The sequence below is a fragment of the Pagrus pagrus genome, assembly GCF_965226575.1.
Source record: "Pagrus pagrus genome assembly, chromosome: 8".
In the NCBI taxonomy this organism is placed as follows: Eukaryota; Metazoa; Chordata; class Actinopteri; order Spariformes; family Sparidae; genus Pagrus; species Pagrus pagrus.
Window position 1 is genome coordinate 8,725,883 of NC_140192.1, and position 17,993 is coordinate 8,743,875.

The window sequence follows — 17,993 nt, forward strand, 5'->3', positions numbered from 1 at the left end:
CAACAGGGATGACAGCACCCTCACCTCTCTCTTCTCACTTGCGATAGAAATGCTGCCATCTTTGTTGTACTTAATAGGAGAGCCTCCCTCTTGGATCAGTGTGCCGTAGCCGGTGGCTGTGAAGAAGGCTGGAACCCCAGCACCCCCAGCCCTGATCCTCTCGGCAAGAGTACCCTGTGGGGAAGAAAGGGACAGATTAAAAGATGAGTATAACAGATGAAAGTCCACTGCAAACCTTTGTTAACGTTTTTAATATATCCTTTTTTAACAAGTGGATGTTGTAATTAAACATATAGATGTTGCATGATGAATGTTTATTTTCATATGCAAGTACATATTTTTTTTATTTGTCTGAAAATTCACGTGTAAACCTTTTCATGTGTTATCTGACCAACCTGTGGTGTCAGTTCCACTTCCAACTCCCCTGCCAGATACTGACGCTCAAACTCAGCATTCTCCCCGACATATGAAGAGATCATCCTCTTGATCTGCTTAGTCTGGAGCAGCAGGCCCAGGCCAAAGTTATCCACTCTGAAAAACACACAGATACACACACACACACAGTATTATAAAAAAACCAGTACAGAGAAGTGTGGCGTTTTTTTAACTTAGATTTTAATAGTTTACTAATGCATGATTTGCAAGTGTTTTTAAGACAATAAGGAAAATATTCCCAGTCAGCCTTGTTTTAACGCAGATTACTGCAAAGACAAAGGGGGAAAACTTTAATGTTTGGATGTGCAAAGCTGATATATAGTTGCCAAAGGTGCCTCTCCCACAAACTGTCTTGAATGTTGTAATCAATAACTTTGTGTTTCATATGTGTAATCATTTAAGGTCATTTGTACAGACACTATGTACAGTACATTGTGATTCACTCTTTGCTTCTCATTTGTCCACTTTGACTGTCGTAATTTTTTTCCTATCAATTTGTAACACAGGTCACATCATCATAAATCCCCAGCAGTTGTATTTGAGGTTGTAACTGGGTCACACCGGATGATACAGCTCCTTTTTGTGATCTTAAACACAGGCAAAGCACAGGTCACCTGCAGCCTATCCACAGTACTGGCGTAGCTACTGTGACAGCCTCTTTGTTTATCATCTGGGATTAAGATTTTATGAAGCTGTGACGCTAGTTATTTTACACTCAAAGTCTGGTTCCTTTTTCCAACTGTCTGTGACCGAAGAAAGTTATTGTGTTACTAGGGTTGTTGAAATAGTCATAAATTGACAACAAGGGGACTGACTTTGGGTGGCTGGTCAGTTGTTAACCTATGAAGGCATAGTAATCATAAAACTTTGAAACAGTTTTATATGTTTTATAAACAGGGTACTGTCTTGTGTTACTGTCATCATCTTATCCTCTCCACCCTGTTGGATTACAAGCAATACTCCTCTGAGAACACAGTGTAATCAAATGTAGAGTGCAGTTTTCCGCAAACACTTTAATGAAGCTGTGATGCTCATCAACTTGGTCTCAAGTCTGGGTTGCAGCTGCTCCACATTGTACTATGGGATGTCACACATTTAAAACCTGAACAAACCATAATTATTTGACAGTGAGAACAACTCATTCCTAAACAGTGTTGTGAACACACAAGAGTTCTGACCAAAGAAAGTTATTGTTTTACCAGGGCTGTTGACATAGTCATAAAATGGGCCATTAGCTACTGGTGGACTGACTTTGTGTGGCTAGTCAGTTGTAACATAAAGTCATTGTACTTTATAAAACACATTAAACTGTTCTAAACAGGGCATTGTCTTGTGATACAAAATAAAAGTAAAATCAAACCTCTCATCGTCTCACATTTTACACCTTATCAGATTACAAGCAATATTCAGAGAACACAGTGTGATCAAATTTGGTCCATTTCAAAGATTAACCTAAGAAATAAAAAGATGTTCAGTGTATGTTTTTCAGAGCGTGTGTCGAATCAGAGCCAAGAAGAACGCTGATTTTTGCAAAGGGTGGGATCTCCTTCTATTCTGTATTCCAAGAAGCTATCAGTGCTTTGTCCTTAACCCTAACCTCAGGTCAGCTGACACGATATCTAGGCCATGCTCGCTCAGAATACCAAAAACAGATGACTGTGACAAGCACCATGTTGTGTACACCACATGTGATACATCACATAATATGAAGTCTATGCAAAAGGAAGCGTGCTTGAGGAATAAAACCTTGTCAGCTTCAACAATGACATCAAGTGGGTGGACACTATCAGTGGCACTTAATGCAAATATTCACTTATCAGAAGCGTTTCCAACAATTTCTTGAACACAAATGCCTTTCATACTGAATCTATTCCTGAAGAAGCTGATTAAAGAATTGATATAAAGCTGCAGGGGATGCTGTTTTGCCAGAGCACAGATTTGTATCTCCCACCTCATATTACAGAACACAAAGAGCCCACTGTATCAGTGCTCCATAAAGTCGAACAGCTGTGTCTCCCTCGATTCACTCAATGTGAGTGGTGAGACACAACAGCTAGCCTAGACAATACTTAAAACGCTACAGAAAAAAACTTTCTGAGGACAATGTGCCACAAACCATACTTTTTGTTTTGTTTTTTTCAAAATTACACTTGCCACACACTGCTACCAAAAATAGGTAATGTTTATTGTACAGTACAAACAGTGTATGCAATCTCAATGGATGAGTGGGGTTCACTTTTACCTTTATTCAAACAAACATTCAATCTTTGGAGTGCTCCAAACCACAAAAAATATTCCACTTTTACTGAATGTACATGCATGGAAGATTATTGAGGAAGAAGACTCTTATTTTAACATCAATATTTTTTCTTTGCAGTATTACATACCTGTAGTTAGATTTAGATCAGCAGAATTGTCTTTATATCAAATTTCTCATGGCAGTAATAAAATCCCCTCTCTATTAAGATGTCAGTAGTATTCCTTATTTCTGATATACTGTACTATAAGTACTTTACATTACTTGTCTGGTCATGTTTCATTGAAGAGGATTTAACTAACAATCCACTCAGGCATATAAGAAGAGACAAGCAGGCAAAGGGGAGTTTTCATCTCTCTAAAATTAAATGTTACATAACTACTTCTTTCCCCTTCTAGCCCTCTTCCCTCTTCCCCACAGAGCGAGGACATAAAGTTCGCTGTGACGTAAACACAATTCAGCTGTGAGCAAGAAAACAGTGGGTATACTTTATTAAGGCCTGATAGCTTTTATAAAACAAGAATATACAATGACAGTCATGTGGAACGAATTGCTGCTAACGTCAATGTTGCTCAATGTTCAGCTTCCCTCTCCCTGTTGCAATATAAGCCAGATGCCCGTCTCTGTCAATAAGCCCCAGTCAAACCGGTATTCACAAAGAAATGGGAGAGAAGTGTGTGCTCCAGGGCTCATTACATACTAAAGTTCCCACTGAATCAACATGTACACTCCATGTAGAATGTAATATGCATACTACTGTTGGAACTTCCTCAGAAATGCTCAGAAACTACTCAAAAGAGAAATTATGGCCATTAGCAAGTGGTTACACTCTTCCCCAACAACTGATATCTGCAGAGGGAAATTATTAGAAGGACTAATGATTGTTCAGATGGGTGGCCTGACTCAAGCAAACAATGAATGCATGTCCCGCAAATCAGTGTTCACCAAGAATCAAAGTCCACGAAAAAAGTCTCGTCACTTCTGTCAGGCCCACTAGCATACCTCATCGGGGGGGTGTTTTTAGGCTAGAACACCTACTGACACAGAGAAATGTGTGACAAACAGTCTGTGCAGAGACTTTGATGCCATTTTGATCGTCCTACTCTGCACCATAAATTAGGGTTTAAGTTTATCTTTTCATAAGCTAGTGCTTTCAATCTAATAATAAAATTTTTTAGTTATGAGTAGTGTAACGACCACACAAAATAGTTGAAATATGTAAGATTTTGTGCTACAGAAGTCCGAGAGGAATCCCGTATGTTTGAAAATCTTTTTAATGTTTCAGTAGATAACATCAAGCTTTGGTCACCTTCTTAAATTTCAGTGTTGCTATGTCAACAAATCAAATAAAAATATGTTGACGGTGTGGCAGTACTTTGGGATTAAATTACGGAAAACTGACTAGACCAGGACTCTTTCCTGGAATGGATTTTTTTTTCCTTTGACCAAATTTATATAGAGAAATTTCTTCTTCAGTGTTACACAATTTGTCTTAATTCTATATCATATAACTGCAAATAATCTTACACTGAACTGAACATGCAATTTGTGTTACCTTGAAAACATAATTATTTTCTTTCAAAGATTATCGTGATTCAGATTTTCCCCAAAATACTAAGCCATGAAAGCAGTTTAGCACAACAAATTATTTCATCTCTAGTTTAAGATAAGGTATGGAATACATAATAACGAGCACTGAAGTCAGCACTTGTTTTTCTATGTGTGAGAGGGGAAAACTCAGAAAGCATTTTTAAAGTCTAACCGGGACACAACTTTTCCTTGTGCAACCAACTCTGATAACTTATCAGAAGCTAACATCTGGCCAACTCTTTAGGTCAACAATGCCGGTTTGAATGTACAGCAACAAGGTCACCAACACATCTCCCTTATGAATTTAAAGTGACAACTCCTTTGTGTGTCCAATTAAAACTCCCCTTCACGCGCTGCAGAGCTACAGGGGGCCAGGGGATAGTCATTCACTCACTGACTCTTGTGTTAAATAACCTTGCTATCACTTATTTACAGGCAATACGGAAGACTTTAATGTTTACATGTGGGGAAAGATTAAGAAAGTAACAGACTGCAAAATGAGGGACCTTGTGAACTTTTATGTACAGTGAAGCAGAAATGATAACCTTAACCCGGGCCTTTAATAGTTCAGGTAGCACCAATACGCAGCCTCCAAAACTGGTGAAAGAGTTAACCCCTTACATTTTTAAGATTGAATAGCAACCGGAGTCAGATTGAACTTCGTTTTCATTTCTTTACACAACATTTACTCAAATAGAGTTGATAAACAAACTCATCTCTGTCAACATATCTACTCCTGAAAAACAAGCCGGGATTTCGGAGCGCTGGCGTTAACTTAGTAATAATATCAAGCACCACCATGGAATTCACTGCATGAGTATATGCAGGCACCTGCGTCTGTGCGAAGCATGCATGTATAGTACACACATGCTTCGTCCCTTCTACGCACACTTACCCTGCATTGTTGCTGACTGCAGTGAGACCCTTCACGCCGGTCTTCAGTAAACTGTTGATAAGATTCTCTGGGATACCACATAATCCAAAGCCTGTGCAAGAACCCCAAAAAATAAAGTTATGCACCATAAACAAATAAAAATGTTAAGGTGGAACTTTAACCTAGTAGATAAGGTACATTGTAATTTTGTACAGAAAAAAATATAATGCCTACAACTATTACAAATCAAACAGAAAAACCTCAAGTCCAATAGCATGGTAAAGCATGGATCGAGGGCCAGATAAATGTAGTCGTGTGTGTTGAGCATGTTATTCAACATTTCTAATATTACATTGAGTGAGGCAGATTTCATTCCGTCTGTGTTTTCCCCCTCAGATTGAAGTGTGACACAGTGGAAAATGTTTAACAATGTCACTCTGAACTTGACTATAAATAAGAGCTGTGGAATTTGTGTGTGCTCTCTGAGTGTATGCTAATCAACCACCATGCTAGACTGAGGTCAAGCTCACTTTGCTGTAAAGGGGTTATTGTACACATTGTTGAACATCTTTTTACACTTGTTGTCAGTCAACAGAACTTGCATGCAGTTAAAAACTGAGGTAATTAGCCAGCAATTGCCTTAAGGTGTGCATATGACCATCCAAAAACATCGGAGTCCGTCTTCATGGTACTGTATATCTTACCTCCCACCAGGATGGTAGCTCCATTCGGGATATCTTTGACTGCATCGGTAGGATCTGAATAAAACTGCGAGCTTCTCTGGATGGAGGTAGAAAAGTAACAGCCACAGGTCTGTAGAAAGCAGAAGAAGAGGTCAATTAAACTTACACAAAACATCCACCTACAACGGAAACTCAGTGACAGTAATTCTGGATTAAAGCGTATCAGTATAATGCTTGAAAATGACCACAAGCCTGAGGGCAGCTAATATGTAGGTACAGTTTCAATGGCTGGTCCAGTTTACTCAGTTGAGAAGGGGAAAGAAAAGCAAAACTGCTCGACAAATCCTACAACAAAGGAGCAGAGATTCCAGGCAGCACATAGCCAAGACTCCCAACACAACAGAGTTTGCTTGGGACTCAAATTTAAAATCCTCTGTGTCAACACTGGTCTATTCAAATGTAACTTCAATACCTCTTTTTTTTTATATATTGTGAAAGACATTTTGTTGTGTTTTACACAACCACAAGGTACTTCCCTTTACCCACTGTATTGCCTCTTAAGTAATATGGTGCCGATTCTATCTGTATTGCAATTGTATTGTAAATCTGTAATCCTGACATTTGATATTACACATTTGTGATTTCTGCTTTTAAAATGCTGCATTATTTAGACCTTTGTTAGCCAGACTTGAAGAAGGAAACTCCACACGTTCCTTTAACTGCAAATAAAGTTAACATAAACCCCTTTGTGTGCAATATTGTTTGAACATTAACTTATCTGTCCTGTATAAAATACAAGAAGAAAGGCATCAAAGCATGACCACTTTAGTAAAAGCCAGTTTTTACTGTCATCCAGATGCTTTACAGCTGGTCTAAAGGTTCAAGTTATTATATCAACTGCAGTATAACATCTTGAGGTCACAGACGCCAAATCTGACAATACAGCCAGTGTTTTATGATGTCCATCCATAAACACACAGTATCTCTGTCTTCCCTAATCAGACTTTAAGAAAACCGATAAATATCATCGTGTTCTGAGACCTCTGATGCTTCCCTACTATAATAGGACAAGAAACCATCAAGTGTGCATGTTCCCATAAGCAGCTAATTTTGCTTTCCCCATGAGCTCTGATCTCAGACATCACACCAATTTCTCAGATCATACTATTCATAGACATGCCTACCTTGTGCAGACTAAGGGCACCGACAAAGAGAAACATAATGTAAATATTGTAATGTGTTTGCATGTGAAACTATGCTGGTAGGAGTGGATTATCCAAGCTGTGATCATATCGCCTGCAACACACACATAACCTTACACACTGACACTGAGCGTATTAACTATGCTGAATGTCAAAGTGAAGTCACAGAGCCATGCAATCACATATGAGCCTTAAGTAATCAAATCGATATTATGCATTACTGAAAGTTATCATCAGCGTGTAATATGGCTGCTTAAAAAAATAGACTCCCGCCAGTTCAGGTGTTCGGGTATGTTCGGCAGCAGCCTGAGGTCACTCCATGATATGTTCGACAAGTAAACTGTGAAGATAAATGTACCTAAATTCACTTTATTCCGAAATGTTGGACGACAAAGGGCAAACACCATCATTGTATTATGACCTTTTAATCTTGCCCAGTCATTTGCAAACCATCTCCTCTCAACCGAGTCCTTCATTAATCTAATTAGCGCTACCGTTTGCATACCGACCTTGCTCAATTGTTGACGACCTGAGAGGTTTCTGAAGAGTAAATTCTCCACTCTGCACAACGCTTTGAGGGCCGCCATGTTTTGGAGCTTAAACACACACACACACGCACACGTATGAGAGATAGACGATGGGCAGAGAGAGTGGAAACTGGAGTGAAAGCTCCAGCTGGTGGACGGAAGGTGATGCGGTGCTGCTAGCTTAGCGCTGCTAGCTCACACACACACACCGAAAAGTCAACGCTGCGATGACATTGGCTGGCGGCTCTCTCAATGGGCCGGGCTAGCACGGGTGGAAACAGAGAGGCTCGGCATGCTAATTTAAATTTAACCCTTCCGTCACCTACGCACCATTTGGCAAATCTCGACGTTATTTCAAAACACTCACGGGTGAAATAGCGAATGCGGTGAATTAATGGCGGCGATTAGCTAAATTCAACGTTTTAGAGCGCGCGCACGCAAACACACAGTGATATCTTGGTAACGGGGATGACATTCTATGAGCACGTGAGTAATCCCTGGCTCACGTGACGAATACTTTTAGTCATGGCCGACGAGTACAGGCGACAGGGTTTCGAGTTGGAGAGAAGGATATTTGAGTTAGACATCAAGTGTTCTAGTCTCAGAGCCGAAAAGCAAGGTACCGACCAGTTGTTGTGACTTTTCCTCTGTGTTGTGGCCGCTCTTGGCACTTCGCGTGCACGGCTAACTTGTTTGTTCAGTTTGTTAGCCAAATAGCAAGCTAGCTAACGTTATCTAACGTAGCTTGCAACCATAACAACAGCTGCTGTCTGATGTAATGTTGCATGTTAGCAAAAATGAAGAACGCATTTCCCCAAAGTTAACTAATAAGTCAGTGAAATGTTAACTTAGTGTCGTGACGGATGATTGTTTTCGACCAGCTGGATGTTCGAGTTAATGGCTAGCTTAAGTTCGCTAACGCTAGCTAAAATGCATTATTGTTGACAAACGTCAAGCTGGTCATGAGACATGATTTTGCCTATTGTTAACTGAGAGTTGAGATTTAGTTGTCCAAGCAGCGTTGCCATCATTTTATGCTGAATTGTACCTTTCACATGTGTCATTACGTTTCAACGTAATCAGACGCTTGTAAATGATAGTCAGTTAAACATTTATTGCCATTGACTGTAACTTCTGCCATGTCGTCTACTGCGTAGTCTTGCTAACGGTTAAAAGTTACTCGAAGTGTTTTGCTCTAACATTGTGTGTAACGTTAACTATAAATCATCAGCCATCAGTAACAGTACTTAATAATGTGTAACACTGAGGGCCATTTCTTGAGTCTATGTTAACATATCGTTCTTCCATAGATGATGACTATTTACAGAATGCGTCCGCCATACTAGACAAGTTGAAAAGCTATTACAGGCAAGGAGGGGAGAGTAGCAACCTTTCCAAGGTGCTCCAGGATTACACACAGGTACTTCATTACATCAAACTTAATGAAATGTTTAGCTGCAATTAATGATTATTTTCATTTCTGTTTGATGTCTGACTACATCAGAATATAGTATTTAATCATGTATCGTTATATAAGACAGGGAAAAGGAATCTTAAATTTGAGATTGTGTTTAAATGCTTGACAGTTTTGCTAGATAAATCAGATACGTTATTAATCGGTTACCACTTTTCCTGTGGGTTACATGGGATATCCTTGTTCCCCTCTTCAAGGGAACAGATGTTATAGTGATAATGTTATCTAACTAGGTACCAAGCCTTAAGGGATGCTAAGTCAGTTGGAAAAAACTGTGTAAAGGCTCAACAAGTTTTTTAGCATAAGGTTTGGTTACCAGTAATCAAGCAACTGGTTGCTCGTGAACACTGAAGTTAATTTGATGTTAGTGTGGGCACTAAGGGTTTAGAAAAGGGCTTTGGAGAAGAGGCTACAGCTGTGGTTACCTCTTAATGGAAGGTATATTATCTGGTTCATCCCTGATTTCATCCCCCTAATCAATGAGTAACTTGATAAAGTAATTTTGTGAATAGAGGAGGGTATTTGTTTTCTGACAAATTGAAGAGATTTTTGAGATTTTGAAAATGTGTAATTTTCTTGCACATTTTATTCAACGTATGCTGTGGGTTTATATTTGTTTTTCATCATTTAGGTGATCCTAGACATCACGTTTTATGAAGAGAACAAACTGGTGGACCAGGAGTTCCCTGAGGACTGTTCACCATTTAAAATCCAGCAGCTGCTGCAAGACCTGACTGAGCCAGAAGTCTTGGCGGGGAGGCTAGCACCAGCACAAGAAGTGTGTATATCAAAACTATTCTGAAAGTCTCATTTTACTTCATCTGACTCCATGTGTGCTTGGCATGAATGAAGATGAGGGAAAACATCACTAAGTTTTGTGCAATTTATAGCTCACTATCTGAGGGTAAAAAGACGTGTAAGAATATAGAAGAGATATAAATATTTCAGACACTTTCTGTTATTTTTCTTCTGATTAGCAAGTATTCCCAGGAAAAGGTCTGTGGCACTGTCATTTTCCATGGGGTTTATGGTTTTGCAAAACACGTCCATTAACTTCTGTGTCATTGTTTGGGAGCCTCATTCACGTCTTGTGGTCCATGGTAGGTGCAGTCTGTCTTGGGCCTTGAGCTGTTGGAATGCCTCTATTGGAGACGTGGAGCTCTGCTGTACATGTACTGTCACACCCTTCATCAGCGAAAACAGTGGATTAAGAAAAACAAGGACACATTCCTTAAGGTACCGCACTAACAAAAGAACGAAGTAGTTTCATTTAAGTATATTTGTGAACAGAGATATGAGCTTTACCGATTCTCATCTGACTAATCAAATTTTATTGTCATTCAGTGTATTCAGGAGGGGGTGCGCTACCTTATGAGGATGCTGCAGGTGAGAAACTCTGTGAAGCTCAATGATGGGGTGGTGCTCCATGACACTGCTACAGCAAGCTTCCTATCCGAAGGTAAATCTGTCATTTCACTTGTCTTAAGTTGAAGACCATTCTTAACTGGACTGATCGTACTCACTACCTGTTTTTGCTTTCATCCAGGCATCTTCTCAGACACACACCTGTTGACAATGATGTACATCGGGGAAATGTGTTTCTGGGCAGTCAAGTACGAGGACTGCAGCGCTGACACTATGGATCGCAAAGAAGATCGGCTCCAGTTTCGGGACATTGGCACGCAGATCCTCAACAAATATGTGCTTGCTTGTGAGGGCCCACTACAGGGCCAGGGCTGGAACACAGAGAATGCCAAGGAAATCCTTAGTATTTTACAGTGAACCAAGCCGCTCCTGTGTTGAAGTTGCCCTCAGGCACAGATCTAAGTTCAGTATTCAAATGTGTGTCAACCCCAAATAAAAATGGAATCCATCAGGTGGGGTGTAATGTTGTGGAAGGTTAAGGGGAGGCACAGGGAGAAAGTGTATGTGAAGAAGAGTTTTTGGATCAGTGTCTACAGGCAACCTCATCTCATGCCAAATGGCCCAGGCCAAAGCAGGTGAAAGAGAGGTCAGAAAGTATAAGATAGGTTGTGTAGAACTGGCAGTGACTGCAGAGGGAAGCTGTTGAATAATTTTTTGCCCTGTCCTGCTTAAAAAGCAGTTGTCATCTTGATTCCAGACTGTTGACTGGGGCACTTGTTTTGCTCTGAGAATGTGTTATAATAACATTAATATGAATATAAAAAGGTTATTAATAAAATTGACCTTTTTTTTCATTTTTTAAGATTGTTACAAGTTTGAAGATAATCCAGCTGGAAGTGAGACATTGCACAGTAACATTTTTATTTATTGTTTTGTTGCCATTTTGTTATGCTTTTAATATTTATAATTGCATATACATTATATATGTATGTGTGTATAAACATATACACACTAAAGGCAAAGAAAGGTGTTCAACAACAGTTTGACAATGCTGTATTCATGACCATTTAAACTTTGTTCAGATTTGCTCATACCAGCTTTATAACGCACCACTTGTATTCCCATCTATTGAAAGTACCATTTTTTTCTGCCACTTAAATAATCTTGATAGTATAACTATTACTAGAGAATCTGTGTTGTCTGGACGAAAATCATTTTCTTTTTTTTTATGTCCTCGTTGACAATAAACACACGCGTTGTTTTAAGAAAAACACGTTTGCTTTGCATCATACCTGATAACTTGCAGTGTACATTCTTGGAGGACTACAATACCCACAATGCCGCGCTGCCGCCAGCAACAAGGAAGTGTGACAGAGATAGGGAAACGTCAACTTTGTTGTCATGTCGCACTCTGTTCGTATTACAGTGTTTCACCAGCGATAGTCTGAAGTCATGGCAGGGAAGACCCAGCAGCTCAACGAGTCCGTAGTTATCCGCAGCCTCAGGCGCTTCAGAGACAGATATTTTACAAGTAGAGGGACAGTTCTCAAAGATGACTCGAAGCCTGTTGAGGACACTGGAGAAGAACCGCAACCGGGATTTCTGGATATCTTACCGGTGAGAAGAAGAGCCTAAATGGTTTTCTCTTATTCCGACTGTCCAAAAAATATATTGCGGTAACAGTTATTTTCTAATGTTGATTAGACGGTAAAGGGATGTCGGGCATTTGTACAAAGCTCGGCTTCAAGCAGTATTCAAAGAAAGAGTTTGTACTTCAACTTAGTCCACATGACCAATCCATGGTACTTCCTGCTATCCAGTGATGTAATCTAACTAAGTACATTTACTGAAGTACTGTACTTTAGTGCGATTTTGATTTACTTTTCCTTACCTCAGTCTTTCCTTTTTCTACTACTTTATACTTCCACTGCATTTTATTTTGGAGGCAAGTATTACACTTTTTACTCCACTACATTTATTTGACAACTTGAGTTTGGCCCACTAGTTAGTTTGCAGATTGCAGCAAAGACAGCTGAAAAACATATATGTATGATTTATCCTACTTTTACATTATGATACTTAGGTACATTTATTGCCAGGTACTACAAGATTTGGAGACTGTGATTTAACCAAAGTTATATTTTAACATGTAATCTTTACTTTGACTCAAATATGACTCTTTGGTACTTTAAACAACACTGATGCTGTCACTCCACTTCTTTAATGACTAAATATTGTCCTTTATCCCATTATATTTATATACACAGCCTACTCTTGCAGATTCTGATGTTAAATAAAAGGTATGATCATCTTATAATGTTGTATTAAACTACCCCAGTTTCGAACAGCTACATAATATATAACTAACATGTATAATGTAGCCTATGTTGTTCCTCTTTTTATCTTATCTTTTTTTTTTTTACTTTTGATAATCTAAGTAAATATTTTGCTGATATTATGTACATTCCTTAAAGTAACATCTTAAGTACCAGAGTTTTACTGTCAGAGTACAACCCCGATTCCAAAAAAGGCTGTGTAAAACAGATTATTTGCCAATCCTTGGTGAAGTATAATCAATTGAAAAGAGTATAATGACAAAATATTACATGTTTTACTTTATTAACTTCATTGATTTTTATAAGCATATGCTTATTCTGAATGTGTTGCCAGCAATATGTTTCAAAAAAGTTGGAAATGGGGAAGTTGTGAACAGCTCAAGATTAGCAGATTGTTGAATATGGAATGATAAAAAAAAAATATGATACTCATTTTAGACCTTCATTTTTTCCCTGTTTTGTATTTTTATTGATAATAAATTTGCTGGTGTTTCCTTCCTGTTTCAGTTCTTGACACACTTTTACCTTTTCCAGCCTGCAGCCTTTATCTATTGGAGAAATTTCTCTGTATTTGTCATACATTTGAATTTAATCTCATGGGCACAGAATCAACAAAACCAGCATCCAGCGTGTCATGCGGGGACCTGTTGTATCACTTGTTAATGGCCTTAAACTACAGGGGGGAAAAATCACTATCATCATATCTTCCCTCCTTAAGGTGGACGTACAGTTCCAGATCATGACCTTTCTGTCGCCTTCTGACATCTGCCGGCTGGGAGCCACCAGTCAGTACTGGAGAGCCATGGTTAGAGATCCATTACTGTGGAGGTACTTCCTGCTCAGGGACATGCCATACTGGCCCTCCATTGATCATTTGTCAATGCCACAGCTGGATGCACCATTAATCAGTGAAGATGAGAGCGTGGATGACAGAGAAGAGGGGGAAGACAGAGGGATGGAATCGAAGTTTGACTACATGTCAGAGTGGGTATCTTTTTCTGTTGTCCTGTATAATTCCAGTTGATAACATCTAGAAACATTTTTTGACCACCGACTTTGTCTCAACAGATACCTGAAAGGCTGCCCTTCCTGCAGACAACGATGGCTTCCTTCGCGCCCGGCGTATGAGGTCGTGACATCATTTCTTCAGTCTCTGGTGCCCTCGACTGAACCCCGTTATGCCATGTTTGGCCCTGGCATGGAGCAGCTGGATGTCTCTTTAGTCACAAGGCTCATGCATGCACCAGATGTGCTTCCTGTGTCGGGCACTCCACACAGACAGATAAATGGTGAGACGATGATGAGGAAGGATAAGCTTCTCTCTCCTTTCAGGGACAAAACTAGCCCCAAATCAAGCTTATTCTTAAGCTAAAAGGGGCTGTCACTGGAATCAGATTACTGTATACACATGCAATATAATGCATCAATACAATTATTATTATTTACAATTATTACTTAAATCCCAAATAAATTCAGTTACTGAAGTTACTGAAAAAAACATGGATTATCTTGCTTTTTGCAGGTTTATTTGTCCACCACTAAGTGGCAGTATTAGCCCAAAATGTAATCAAGTCAACGTCAACATTTTTTTTTTATTGTAGGTATCGGCTCAGGGATCAGTTACTTGTTCAACAACCAACACAAATTTAATATCCTGACTCTGTACTCAACCAACAGGTGAGCACTTTGCACTTTGAAGTTACCCTTTGAGTTGCAGTTGTTCATCTTTTTCTGCATATAATTGTGACTATGGCTACAGTTATTAAACTCTTCCTGTTTATGTTTGCAGGGCAGAGAGGGAAAGAGCCAGAGTGCAGCAGCAGAGCATCGGTAATAAACTTTTCACCTTAGAAGGAAAAGATGACTCAGGCCACCCGATCTACAGTCCTGCTCCTCAGGTCCAACAAGTTTGCCAGGTGGTGGATGGTTTCATCTATGTAGCCAATGCAGAGCCTGGTAAAGGTAAGACCTCTGCTGCCACCGTGTCACATCATGCACATTGGTTGTTGTCATATAAATCATCAGCACAGGACATTTGCATGAAATCCATGTCTTCAATAGGGGAGGAGGAGTCAGAGGTGGCTCAGATTCGAGCTGTGCTGAGCTCGGCCGGGGGTTCAGCATCCAGGCCTCTTCTGGTGCTCTCCTGTGTCTCCAGAGAAGAATCAGAAGCAACTACCCTGCAAGCTACTCCCAGGAGAAACAGGGCAAGGTGTCGAACTCCCTGTGTCGACATGGCAAAGAGACTCGGCCTACCCCAACTGGCAAACCCCTGGATGGTAATTGCCTGCTATTTGATCAAATGAAAGGCTTCACTGCCTGTAAATCCATCCAGTGTCAGTTTGAGGATACTTTTAACCCACGTTTGTGTTTCTCTTCTCTCTTTCTTATTCAGGTGCAGGACACAGTAGCAGAATCCCTGTCAGGTCTTCTGGAAGGCATCTCCTGGTTGTTGAGATGTTCTGGAGTCAAACTCTATGGTAGCATGTAGCCTAACCTCTGCTCTCAGATGAATTAAACCCACAGTTATCATTGCTGCATTATGCTGAGACCAAGACACACTACGGCATTTCCTGAGTGATGTGCTTTTAACACATGTGCACTGAATGTCTCAGGATAGAAGCACTTCCAATGGAGTTTAATGAGCTGAGAGAGACCTCGTTTTTATGTACAAAGAGAGTGATGTGGAGAAAATATCGCAGGATAGAATGTTAAGTGTATATGTTAATATATTATACACTGGTATAAGTTCATTTATGAGCCAAATGACAAAGGTTTACAATTTATGTTTATGTTATTAATGTTATACGAAAGTGTGATTTTTAGAGCTAACTTTAATACAAGCAATTGCATTTTTTTAACTTCAAATTATTTATTGTAATGGAATGAAAAAATCTTGCCTTTTAATAAATGTTGCACAATCACTTTGTTCTTTGGTTTCAGAACGGCAGATGTTTCTTGTGGTGAATGAGTCACTTTTTTCTGACTGTTGCTCACCATTAAATGCCTGTTAAATAACTGGCAAATTGCTGTCATGATAAATGGATAAGTTATTACAGTGACAAAACTATTGTCTGTATATGAGTCATGCTTTTTGTCTTTGCCTTTTTTTTCTTTATTCCTTCTGTTCTTCTTTCTATTTCATGCACATATTCACGAGTTTCAACCTTTGTGAGGAGTGGAAGGTTTTTCCTTTCTACTTTGCGAAGTAATGTGCCACAATCGTACCCTGTGGTTCCTTTCCTCTGACGTCAGCCCTGGAATGTAAGGTTGAATCCACATCTGCATGACAGCAAGCTAGGATGAATGTCCTGTTTTGGCCACCAGGGAGTGCTACTAGTAACTGTGTGGTTCAGTGCTCGGTTAATGAGAGTTCTGCCTTTTTAGCTTCCTTTTGTCTTTTATTTTGAATTTCATATAAGTTTAAAGTAGCTCAAAAGTAGCAGTACTTAAAAGTGCAAGCAACACACAATGTAATGCTGTAAAAGACACATAGCTCTTCAGGAAGCCAGGTACATTTTAAATGGGTGTTAGGCTCACAAGTGAAAGACTTCTATGACTGTAGAGATTTCTTCAAACACAGTTTGCAATAGCTCCAGCAGCAGTAGTAGTAGTAGTAGCATTCCCACGCCATAAAGGTTTTTACTAAAGGAGACGTATTATGATCATGCTCAGATTCAACAACAACAGAGCAGCTATGCTACATCAATTCCTAGGTGCCAAACCAGCCGCTGAACATAAATAATGCAAATGTGTGACACGGTGACGTAGTGTGATGTCACAAAGTCACAACATTAAAGCATAATAGGTCTCCTTTAAAACTTTCTAGTTCAGAGGCAAAAGGATCTGTTTCTCGATAACAGAGGCACATATGGCTTTTTGCCTACCAGGCACGCATGAAAAATGCACAATATATTCTTAAATATTAAAATGGTAGAAACCCACAGTTAGACATTTGGTCATTTTAGATTAATATTGATTGATAGACACTGTAAACACTGTTCATGTCAACTCTAACGTGTTTTGTGAATTCAGTTGTGAATTGTTGAAGTTGTGTTTGTCCACTGAGAACTACCACCTGTTTGATATTCTGTATCCCTGTCGGCACTGTTCCCATGCCCTGATGTAAGGATGACAAGATAATGGGCTTCGCTGATGCGCTTTTGTTCTAGTCCCCTAGGTAACCACAAATCTTTGGTAAAAGTACGTCCCTTGGCAACCTTTCCATCAAAAGGTTCCTTAGCCTCAACAATTATTTTCATACACATACAGATTTAGAATAGAACCATGATTGGTGCAATTTAGGTGCATTAAGATGAGCCGAATGGTCGCTGGTGAAGCAGAGATTGATTCTTTTTTTTTTTTTCCTGGTGAAATTTAAATTGAAATGATGGAGGAGTCAGCAGGTGTGTGTGTTTTGTGTGTGTGTGTGTTTCAGAGACAGAGAGAGAGAGAGAGAGAGAGAGACGAACAGACATAATCTGACTTTTCATCTCGGCACATCTCTCTGTTCTCTGCAAACGCGATGTCCATCTTTTTAGTTCTCAGTCCATGGTATTTACCTGCATTCTATGTTTATGTGCCTGTGTTTCTTGTGTCATGCATGCTCATGCTCACACAGACTGTCTAACAATAATGGTGCACCACTTTCCAAAAAATGGTATATAAAACCATGGGAACCCGTTGTTAGGGCAGGTATGCAGGGAAAAAACATCCCTTAATCCTTTGTTATTACTCTGTGATCCTGAGGGAGCAAATGGAGGTAGAGACTGAACAAGGACGAACACTGTCAGTGTGGATGGATATGATGAAGATGAACTACTTTTATGTGAATGCAGGCGGAAGAAAATAAACAGTATAAATCAAGTGAGTGGTTTGCAGCCAGGATGTGTTGAAACGTGCTTGAATGGGATAGTTTCAAGGTTTCTCCTTATTTAGGCTGTAGACTGTGAACCATTAGCACATGTTCCTACATAATGGTGGCAGTTTGGTGGGGGAGGTTCCCTGACCATGTTTTGGTAGGATGAATGAAGACCAGACCTCCAGCTGCCTCTTTTCTTCCACAGTCAAAAGGGGCCTCTGGGATATGAAGTCACGAGCAACAAGACCCTATTTCCTGACCCCAGACAGTTTACAGACGCAAGAAACATTGTGAGGACAGTTGAAGCAAACCATGCTTGTAAGATGTGTATAGAGACACCAGGATGCAGCGTATGAACGCACCACAACACATGCCCTTTGATCAATTAT

General features: G+C 39.7%; 3 protein-coding genes across 3 annotated transcripts in view; 2 read left to right on the forward strand and 1 right to left on the reverse strand.

Annotated features, from left to right (window-relative positions):
• Window positions 1–8,053, reverse strand: part of oxct1a (3-oxoacid CoA transferase 1a) — a 46,201-nt gene extending 38,148 nt beyond the window's left edge. Inside the window, exons 1-5 of the mRNA XM_084360972.1 lie at window positions 7,551–8,053; window positions 5,861–5,969; window positions 5,178–5,268; window positions 396–531; window positions 25–174 (exon numbers count right to left, since the gene is read on the reverse strand). Of these exons, the coding sequence (XP_084217098.1) occupies window positions 25–174; window positions 396–531; window positions 5,178–5,268; window positions 5,861–5,969; window positions 7,551–7,628 (564 nt within the window). The 5' untranslated portion in view covers window positions 7,629–8,053. The remainder of the gene's footprint in view (window positions 1–24; window positions 175–395; window positions 532–5,177; window positions 5,269–5,860; window positions 5,970–7,550) is intronic.
• Window positions 8,054–8,060: 7 nt separating this feature from the next.
• On the forward strand, window positions 8,061–10,918 carry rimoc1 (rab7a interacting mon1-ccz1 complex subunit 1). Its single transcript, XM_084360974.1, has 6 exons — window positions 8,061–8,187; window positions 8,879–8,988; window positions 9,674–9,820; window positions 10,147–10,278; window positions 10,387–10,501; window positions 10,589–10,918. Exons 1-6 carry the CDS (start codon window positions 8,094–8,096, stop codon window positions 10,822–10,824), a joined length of 834 nt encoding a protein of 277 aa, XP_084217100.1. The 5' UTR covers window positions 8,061–8,093; the 3' UTR covers window positions 10,825–10,918.
• Window positions 10,919–11,793: 875 nt separating this feature from the next.
• On the forward strand, window positions 11,794–15,787 carry fbxo4 (F-box protein 4). Its single transcript, XM_084360973.1, has 7 exons — window positions 11,794–12,024; window positions 13,462–13,727; window positions 13,812–14,032; window positions 14,345–14,420; window positions 14,533–14,705; window positions 14,805–15,022; window positions 15,139–15,787. Exons 1-7 carry the CDS (start codon window positions 11,860–11,862, stop codon window positions 15,232–15,234), a joined length of 1,215 nt encoding a protein of 404 aa, XP_084217099.1. The 5' UTR covers window positions 11,794–11,859; the 3' UTR covers window positions 15,235–15,787.
• Window positions 15,788–17,993: the final 2,206 nt, after the last annotated feature.